Source organism: Microtus ochrogaster, chromosome 2 (genome assembly GCF_000317375.1).
Source record: "Microtus ochrogaster isolate Prairie Vole_2 chromosome 2, MicOch1.0, whole genome shotgun sequence".
Classification (NCBI taxonomy): Eukaryota; Metazoa; Chordata; class Mammalia; order Rodentia; family Cricetidae; genus Microtus; species Microtus ochrogaster.
The window spans coordinates 27,342,709-27,352,600 of record NC_022010.1 but is presented as its reverse complement, the minus strand read 5'-3'; the positions used below and the strand labels follow the sequence as shown (position 1 = coordinate 27,352,600).

Sequence of the window (9,892 nt, the reverse complement as noted above, 5' to 3'; positions counted from 1 at the left end):
AAATAAATTAAAAAAAAAAAAAGATTTCCCTATGCAGCCCTGGCTGTCCTGGAACTAGCTCTTGTAGACCAGGCTGGCCTCAAACTCAAGAGATTCGTCCGCCTCTGCCTCCCAAGTGCTGGGATTAAAGGTGTGCACCACCACAGCCTGGCGGCAAACACTTTTCTAGGCTTGCCTTGCCCTAAGAGAGACCCCACTTTCTGTTTTGTTTCGTTTTGTTTTGCTTTTTGAGACAGGGTTTCTCTGTAGCTTTGGAGCCTGTCCTGGAACTAGCTCTTGTAGACCAGACTGGCCTCGAACTCACAAAGATCCACCTGCCTCTGCCTCCGGAGTGTGTGCGTCACCATCGCCCGGCTTGTTTATGTTGTTTTAATAAAGGTGTGTATGCATAGTAAGTAGACTCCTACTAATACTGTAATCGATATTTCTCGGAATTAAAGGAGCATAAAGAAGTTGAGAGTCTGTGTTAGAAGTAATACTGGAGGGGCTGGAGAGAAGGCACAGCGGAGAGCTTGTTGCTCCTTTTGAGTTTTGGGGTTCATTTCCCAGCACCCACACCAGGGGCTCACAAACGCTTGTCAACTCCAGGTCCAGGGGATCCAGTGCTGTCTTCTGGTCTCCACAGGCACCTTGCACAAATGTGCACACTCGTTTGTTGATACAGGTTAAGCAAGCAAGCAAACAAACAAACAAAAAACCCAGACCAGCGGGGCACAGAGGTGCACACCTTTAATTCTAGTACTCAGGAGGCAAAGCCAGGTGGATTACTGTGAGTCTGAGGTCAGTTTGGTCTACATAATGAGTTCTAGGTCAGCCAGAGCTACATAGTAATATACTGTCTCCCCTCCCCAACCCCCAGTGTTATATTGGAGCTGAGTAAGGTGGTGTGATGCTGGAGGATTAGAAGTTCCATGGCTATCCAGCTGAGTTTGATGTCCCACTGTATGAACCTCCCAAATCTTCCAACATGAACTGAGGAAAAAAAAAAAGCTAAAACAACAAACAAAAACTGATCAAGAAGAACAGAGGTCCTGATGTTGCCTGAGAACATGGCCATGCGTTACGCTGCGACCGGCAGAACCTACCTGTTTGCAGATTTCAGTCTGGTCATCTGTCCCAAAGGCACTGATGAGGTCTTCCTTCTTGGCAACCTGACCTTTGGAAACATTTACAAACACTGAGTGGGTCTGCAGAACTTCATCGAGGTCTTTTTCCCTTGAAAGGGCGGGAGAGAGAGGCCTCTGTGAATCCACTGCACAGCTGGGAACGCATTCACAGTTAAACACAAGAGAGATGGCAAGTGCTGCAAGCCGGGAGTGGCGTGCTCATCTGTAATCCCGGCCACCTTGGAGAGGGAGGCAGACATTGGGAGTTCAAGGGTAGCCTCGGCTATCTAGTGGGGTTCTGTGCTACTTGAAACCTGTCTCATAAAACCAAAACTAAAAAACGAGAAACGGAACACACATGCGCCCCCACCTCTCTCCCAGGTGACTTCTGTCAGGAACAATTTCAAACTCAGGACAGTATCTGTATTTTCTCAGTTAATCAAGAAGGGGGGCGGGGAGGAAACCCAAACACGTCATTGTTTCACATAAGGGTGTGGTGGGGTGCGGTGCGGAAGCTTCCACTCTGGAATATCTGTCCCTAGATGGCAGTAGTGAAGACACTACGCACTTTGATAAAACTAGACATTCTGAGGGGTGTGTGACACATTACTTTCCCGATTAGTATTCCAGCAAAATGACCATAGTAAGTTTCTTTTCTTCGTGACAGTATTTGGACTATCGGATTCCCGTCTTAATCATTTATCCAAGAAGCCCCCAACCCCCAAACCTAATTTCGGGGCTTCTTTGGCTTCAGCTTTGTTTTTTGTTTTTTTAAAAAAACAGAGTCTCACACACTGGCCTGGAACTCGCAGCAATCCTCCTGCCTCCGTCTCCTGTGCATTGGGATTACAGGTCTAGGCCACCTGGCCCAGCTATGACGGAGTTTCTAGTTGTCAGCTTTTGATACCAACAAAATCCCAAACCAGAGGCCAGTCCGAATCCAGCAAACCAGGCCTGACAGGTACCCATGGCTGTCAGAGGCCGTGGTTAGGGAAGCCAGCTTCGGGGTGGCCGGTTCGCTGGACTCTGGGCACAGGATCACTCACTCACACGCCACTCCGCCAGCCGACGACCTTGTTCTTATAGCAGGCGATTTCGAAGCGCTTCCCTGCCCGCTTCATCCTCACCACCGCCACATTGGTCAGTCGGATCTGGTTGGTGGGGGTGAAGATCGACATGGCGGCTGCTCCCAGACCGCGGGTTCTCCAAGCGCTCGGCTGTAACGACCCCGCGGCACGCGAACCGCAGGACTGCTAGGGTCTTCCCTAACCTACGCTTGGGCGGTAGTCACTGCGCACCCGACTGCCCTACTGCGCCTGCGTCGGGCGGCGCACTAGCCAGGGAAAGGAAAAGAAAGCAACTACGCCTGCGCGATGTGACTCTAATAGCACCGATCCCATCCTTAGAGGAAGGCGCGGTTCGATGGCGTCATTTACGTGTGCGCGCAACTCCTAGTGGCTGGTGAGTAATGTTTATTGGCCCAGTGGAAACATGGTGTTCTAGTTGAATAGTTCTGCAGAATTCAGGAGCTGCATTCATTTTAACCTTTTAAAGAGGAGAAAAAGGTGTAACGAGCTTCCATCATCCTGCTTCAATAATTATATCCTCCCTCTTTTTTTTTTTACTTTATTTATTTATTTATTTGGGTTTTTTGAGACTGGAGCCTGTCCTGGAAATAGCTCTTGTAGACCAGGTCTCGAACTCACAGAGATCCACCTATCTCTGCCTCCTGAGTGCTGGGATTAAAGGCGAGCGCCACCACTGCCCGTCCTATCCTCCCTCTTTTTATTGTATCATGTTAAAGCTAATCACCCGATATGATGGATGGTCCTCACCTATAATTCTAGAATTTTGCAGGTAGAGACAGGATATCAGGAGTTCAAGGTCACCTTCGCCTACACGGAGGGTTTGAGAGTAGCCTGGGTTTCCTTGAGACCCTGTCTCATCACACATATCAAAGCATATCATCGTATGGTTTAGCCTTAAATACTTAAGGATATACTCTTAGCAGATACTCCCACATACATTTACTCAAAAACCTCAATATCATCTGATAGTCACTTTAGAGTCTACGTTCTACACCCAAACAATGCCTGTTACAGTCGATTTGTTACAATTAAGATGCAAATGAGCCCACACACCTGGACCGAATACTATAGTCAATGTCCTTTCTCTGTTATTTTGAAACGAAGTCTCACTATGTAATCCATGCTGGTCTTTAATTTATGGCCGATCTTCCTGACTCAGTCTCTCGAACATTGGGTTTAGGCTGGATGGTGATGGCGGACGCTTTTAATCCTAGCACTCGGGAGGCAGAGGCAGGTGGATCTCTGTGAGTTCCAGGACACCTAGCCCTGTTATACAGAGGAACCCAGTCTAGAAAAACCAAAAACCAACCAAACCAATCCAGCCAACCAAACAAATAAACAGCAGCAGCAGCAGCAGCAGCAGCAACAACAGCAAAACCTGAGTATTGGAATCAGAAGAATGCGCTCCTATGCCCGACAGCCTGTAGTCTGATTTTTTTCTCCTAAGATTCTTTCTTTTCCTCTCATTTAATATTTCTTTTTACCTGGCATAGTGGCCCATGCACTCGGGAGGCACAGGCAAGCTTTGTTAATTCGAATCAAGTTACAAGCCAACCAGGGATACACATGAGACTCTTGTTCCAAAGAGTAACTATCTCGAATCTCGTGATTCTCCTGCCTCAGCCTCAAAAGCGCTGGATATTACAGGCCTGTGTCACTGAGCTGTCAGTCATTTCTTTCATTCATTTACTTACTTATTTTGAGACAGGGTCTCTCTACATAGCCCTGGCCTACGTATGTCCTGGAACTCAGTACGTAGACCAAGCTGGCCTCGAACTATGAATTTACAGAGATCATCTGCCTCTGTCTCCTGAGTGCTAGGATTAACAACGGTCTGCACCACCAGGCTAGGCTGTCATTCATTTCTAGACAGTACTTTCCTCCGTCCCGCCCTTTTGCATTTTAGCCTAACCGAGTGGAGTCCGAAGCTGCTCTCTTCTGCACCTCCGGGCGGAGCTCCCCTCAGGCCTGCCCCCTCCCTACTCTGAGCCAATCCGAGACGTACAGGAAACGCTCCAGCACCTGTCCCAGCGTTACGAGCTGGGCTTCTCTCTGGTCCCGCCCCTCCTCACCTAAGCCAATCAGAGAGCAGCCTTTGAACTTCCGCTAGCTCTGTCTTCCCTGGGTCCGCCTCTGTCCTCTGTGGCCAATGCGGGCGGGCCTGCTGGCGGCATGGTGCCTTAGTTTTGTGACCCCGATCCGTGTGCTCGCAGGCCCGCGCACTCTGACTTTGCTGTGACCTGCGGGGCTTGGGCTCCGCGGAGGATGGGTGAGGCCGGGTTGGCCAGGGTCTCGGGCTGGTAGGAGGAAACAGCTTCCCTTCCCGCGCAGGGGGCGTAGGTGTTGCACTCGATCTTTTACTTTCTGTTTTTATTGTATTTTATTTTTCCCCTTGTCGTTTCATTATATTTTTCCTTGTTTTGTATCCCAGGTTGAGCTAGAACTTACCGTGTAACCCAGGAGAATGGGACTCACCGTGTAGTCTAGGTCTGAACTCATCTGTGTAGCAACCGGCTTGGCGCTCAGAATGTAGTTGAGGGTGACTTGGAATTTACTACCCGGGGGGATTAGGAAATTGTTATGTGGCCTAAGCTGGCCTGAAACTCGGCCTGTAGCCCAAGCTAGCCCCCAAATTTACAGTATTCCTCCTGCCTCAGTCTACTGAATGCACATAATAGCAGGAGGCTGTCACTACTGGGAACAGGGAGGACTGATCATTCTCCTAACTAGTTTTTGCCTTTCTGCGACTAAGGGATATGTTTTGAAGGAAACTGGCCTAATCTCGAAGAAAAAAATGGCTTCCTCCTTAAACACATGTTTCGAGACTTCTGAGTCTATTGAATAGCACCTGTAAACCTAAATTTCAGGTTTCAAGTCCCTTGAAATTTCAGCTTCAGTGTTTAAGGCAAGCCTCAAAGTAAAAAAAAAGAAAAACCAAAACAACAAAAAACCAAAACAAAAACAAAACAAAACAAAAACCCCCCAAAACTCAGGTGTGAGCTGGAGAGATGTCACAGTGGTTAAGAACACTTGCCACTTTTCCATAAAACTGGGGTTCAGTTCTTAGCATTCACAGATACCTGTAAGTCCAGCTTCAAGGGATCTAGTACCTCTGGCCTACAGGGCTTAATGCACGTATGCACATGAGCATATGTAGATACACCGGCCTATACATAACTAAAAGTAAAAAAATATATAAAAGAAATCAGGGCGGTTACTGTGGCAAAGGCCTTTAGTCTCAACACTTGGGAGGCAGAAGCAGGTGGATTTCTATAAGTTTAAGGCCAACCTGGTCTTCATAAATGAGCTCCAGGATAGCCAGAGCTAGAGAGATCCTGTCACAAGACAAACAAGCAAACAGAAAAAGGCAGACATAGTGCTGTTTGGATAGCGAGGCAGAGAATTATTGTACGTTTGAGGGTGGCCTGGTCTCCATAATGAAATCTTGTTTCAACAAAAAAAATAAATCAGCCATTGAAGTTTCTTAATTGTTGAATATGAAGTTTGATTTCAACTCTTTCTTTCCTTCCTTTTTTATTTTTTGAAACAGGGTTTCTCTGTGTAGCCTTGGCTGTCCAGAAACTCACTCTGTAGGCCAGGGTGGTCTCAAACTCTAGAGATTTACCTGCCTCTGCCTCCCGAGTGCTATGATTAAAAAGTCACGTGCCACCACCACCAGGCTGCTTTTAGTTCTTAAACCATCAGTGGGCATCTTTGTGGCTGCATGTGTTGTTACAGCTATGTGTTATTTTGAACGCAGGGCCTCCTGTCGACGTGTGGGACTTTTCTTCGCCTTTACTGCTACTATGGATGAATAGGTTCTACATATACCTGGGCTGTGCTCTGGGAGTCACTCTTTGGATCTGTGTCCAAGTTGTCATCAAAAAACAGGTAATTGCCATGGTTTTTTTCTCTCTACCTCTCCCTTTAAAACATTTTTTAAAAATAAATCTTTATTTGTTACATATACAGTGTTCTGCTTGCATGTATACTTGCAGGCCAGAAGAAGGCACTAGATCTCATTACAGATGGTTGTGAGCCACCATATGGTTGCCGGGAACTGAACTCAGGACCTTTGGAAGAGCAGCCAGTGCTCTTAACTGCTGAGCCAGTTCTCCAGCCCCCGACTTTTTTTTTTTTTTTTTATTAGGTGCATATGTGTGGGCATATGCACATGAGTGCAGTGCCTGTGGAGGCCAGAAGAGGGCGTTGGATCTTCTGGAGTAGGAGTTATAGGTGCTGGGAACCAATCTGGGGTCCTGCAAGAGGAGTACATGCTTGCAGGAGTTGGTTCCTCCTATCGTGTAGGTTCTAGGATAGATCTCTAGTCCTCAGGCGTGGCCGCAGGGCCTTTGCCCACCTACCAATCTAGCTTGTGAGAGAGAGTCCTGTTATTATGTAGCCAACTAACCTTGGTGTCTGGGTAGTCATCCTGCCTCACCTCCTGAATGCTAAGATTACCAGCAAGCATTACCCTTCCTACATTAAATCACATTTTTGTTTCTCTAGATTTTTTAAAAATTGAATTAATTTATTTTACATTCTGACCGCAATTTCTCCTTCTCCTTTCTTCCCATCCCTTTCCCCCATTGTCTATGGTTTATTTTGATTCCTTAATTTTTTTTTCTCTTAAGATTTTAGAGACTATGTTATAATGAACTAAGAATCGAGAATATTTTATAATGGAATTTTGACCTATCAAGAGAACTAGCTGGCGGTGGTGGCGCACGCCTTTAATTCTAGCACCCTGGAGGCAGAGGCAGGTGGATCTCTGTGACTTCAAGGCCAGCCTGGTCTACAAGAACTGGTTCTAGGACTGGCTCCAAAGCCACAGAGAAACCTTGTTTTGGAAAAACAAAACAAACAAATAAACAAAAAGATTAGAACTCTTAGAACGTGCAGTTTGCCCTCCATATCCTGGTGGTCTTCAGGTTAAGCCAAAGAATAGAAAATATTTGGCAAATGGGTGGGGAGACGGCTCAGCTAGTCAAAGCTTTGGCCATGCAAACCCGACAACCTGCGTTCAGGCCCCAGAACCCATGTAAAAAGCTGGATGTGGGCTGGAGAGCCAGCTTTGCCGCTAAGAGCATGTGCTGCTCTTGCAGAGGGCCCGAGCTCCACTCCCAGCACCCGCGTCACATGACCAGCCAAACTTCTCTCCCTATCTGTCATGTGACTTTTCCTCAGATACTGTTTCTGTCCACCCCAGGAGAGAGGGGGGTCAGACTGAAGAAATGGTTCTTCCCAGCCGTCTTTGTGAACCAGTCAGTGTATTGCGGGGTTACTCCCAACAGTGCCGGTGCCAGGTGGGAAGCTGTGCCACCTGGAAGTCCTGTTCCAACATGGCCCATGACTGGGCATCTCTGAAGGCTGCTGCATTTCTCATAGGCAGCTCCGCAGGGGGCGTCTCCCTAGCAGTCCTTAGAGCATACACAGCTGGAGTTGGGGCTGGCACTCGCTCTGTAGACCAGGCTGGTCTCGAAGTCACAGAGATCCACCTGCCTCTGCCTCCTGGGTGCTGGGATTAGAGGTGTGTATACCACCATCCTGCTGTGAGGCTTCTCGAGTCTTCTAAGTTTTTGGTGAGTTTCATGCCCCTCTTGAGCCTCCCTGCTAGAAGGGAGGTTTTAGTTTGGAGAAAAGAGTTGACAATACCATTCTCAAAACCCAAACGGTGTAAAAACTGTATACCATTTTCACTGGATCAAATGTAAGTGTCTACAGATGGTTTAAAGTCTCTGGGAGGATGTGTGTAGGTTCTACGGAAATTCTAGGCCATTTTTATATGAGGGACTTGAAACCAGGTTGGAGAGAGCACACTTGTAATCTCAGCACATTGCAGGCTGAGGCAGGAGAATGATTAGTTTGAGGCTAGTGTGGGCTACACAGGTAGACTGTATCTCAAAATAACAAAATCCACCCCCCAAGGAAAAAAAAAGCAAAAGAAAATGACTTGAATATTGTTGTTGATGTGTGTGTGTACACACACATGTGCCGTCCTCTGAGTGTAACAGCTGTCTTCATCAGAACCTGTGACTGGCCGGGCGATGGTGGCGCACGCCTTTAATCCCAGCACTTGGGAGGCAGAAGCAGGCAGATCTCTGTGAGTTCGAGACCAGCCTGGTCTACAAGAGCTAGTTCCAGGACAGGCTCCAAAGCTACAGAGAAACCCTGTCTCGAAAAAAACAAACAACAACAACAACAACAAAAAAAAAAAAAAACAAAAACAAAAAGAACCTGTGACTGCTTGCAAGAGACCTCTGGAGATTGGACTTGGTGACTGAAGGCTTTCCCTTACAGGTAGAGGGGCAGCTAGTGACCCAGAGGAGATTCTCTTGCTTCCCCCAACCGCATTCCTCTTGGCCAGTTGTATGTAATATCGGTCTGATTGCACATAGCCTTGTGGTCTTGAACGGTGCTGGAGTCTGTGGATCGTGTGAGGTTACCTGAGCAGAGGGCTCCATCCATGCAGCTGTAGGGAAGTTACCCTCCATTCTCAGGTGGTATGGCGGCCCTGAGGTCCCCAGGGTGGGATTCTGTGGAATGGTTTGTTGCTGGAGTCCTCTTAGGAGGGTTGGACATTGTGCGCATCTCCCTAAGGGAAGTGGTCCTGCCGTTGTGTGTGTCCGTCTGTCCTGGAACCAGGTCTCCATAATCAGGTAGGTTACAGCTTCCTTCTGCAGGTATTGGACATCATATAAAAAAGGTGGGTCCTGTATGGACCTAGTTAGATCAAGAGGATGAGTTGAAGGATACACCCGGAAGGATGAAGAGAATCAGACCCAAGAGTCTGCGCTCAGATTCCCTTCCCTTGTTCATCTTCTAGGTCGTTCGCTCCCAGGAGAGAAGCGTCCCAGGTGCCCCCGATGGCTCTCCCTCCCTTCAGCAGAAGCAGACCCACGTATCTGGAGTGAAGATTTTCTACGGGTCGCAGACCGGTACTGCCAAGGTGAGGGCTTTGCACAACGCCTCTCAGCGTTTCACAGCGTTTAAAGAAGATTCTAGAAACCCTCCTTCAGCAGGGAGTTTTGTCAGTCTTCCAGTCCTTCTAGCCTGTCTTCCTTCCTGGTATATGTTGGGTGGCTTCCTTCTGTTGGGCCCAGTGTCCGTGCATCCTGGGTTTGAAGGGCCCCGAAGCCCGTCTGTCTCTGGAGGTTGCAGATTGTGCCTGTGGGGACAGGACGTGGACTTCAGGCACGTCCAACCCTGTGACGTTGTGACATGACATTGCAATCTCCTATGTGAGACCCTCATAAAGAGGTGGAGAAAGTTGCGGAACACTGGTAATGAAGGAAGTCTGTGGGTTTTTTTTGTTTGTTTGTTTTTTGTTTTTTTTGAGGACTGCATTTATAGCTTCCTTGGGGTGCCTACTCAAGAAAAGTGAATCACCGTGATGTTGTTAGGGATGGGTCCCATCTCTGCAAGTTCACATATCTGTTCAGTGCAATCAGTGTACCAAAGCCCGGGAAGATTGTAGACCCCAGCTGGAGATGTGTGACCAGAGCTGTCAGCTTCTCTTCTTGGCTCCACTGTCACTGGCCTCTCTGGAATGAGGTCACAGCTATTGAATTCTTTCCAGGAAAAGACCCAGGAAGGCTGCCGTGAGAATGAATTCAAAAAACAAACCCAATAAAGCAAAAAACCAAGGGCTGTTATTTTGTGTGCTGCAGAAGAGGGTTCTGCTGCCCTCTTGTGGGC

General features: G+C 47.8%; 2 protein-coding genes across 2 annotated transcripts in view; one reads left to right on the top strand and one right to left on the bottom strand.

Moving 5' to 3' along the window:
- Positions 1 to 2,449, bottom strand: part of Sbds (SBDS, ribosome maturation factor) — a 9,049-nt gene extending 6,600 nt beyond the window's left edge. The window contains exons 1-2 of the mRNA XM_005344676.3: positions 2,157 to 2,449; positions 1,086 to 1,215 (exon numbers count right to left, since the gene is read on the bottom strand). Coding sequence (XP_005344733.1) covers positions 1,086 to 1,215; positions 2,157 to 2,284 — 258 coding nt within the window. The 5' untranslated portion in view covers positions 2,285 to 2,449. The remainder of the gene's footprint in view (positions 1 to 1,085; positions 1,216 to 2,156) is intronic.
- A 1,877-nt stretch (positions 2,450 to 4,326) lies between these two features.
- The window catches only part of LOC101979151 (S-adenosyl-L-methionine-dependent tRNA 4-demethylwyosine synthase), an 81,678-nt gene continuing 76,112 nt past the window's right edge, over positions 4,327 to 9,892 (top strand). Inside the window, exons 1-3 of the mRNA XM_005344675.2 lie at positions 4,327 to 4,463; positions 5,955 to 6,085; positions 9,021 to 9,143. Coding sequence (XP_005344732.1) covers positions 4,460 to 4,463; positions 5,955 to 6,085; positions 9,021 to 9,143 — 258 coding nt within the window. The 5' untranslated portion in view covers positions 4,327 to 4,459. The remainder of the gene's footprint in view (positions 4,464 to 5,954; positions 6,086 to 9,020; positions 9,144 to 9,892) is intronic.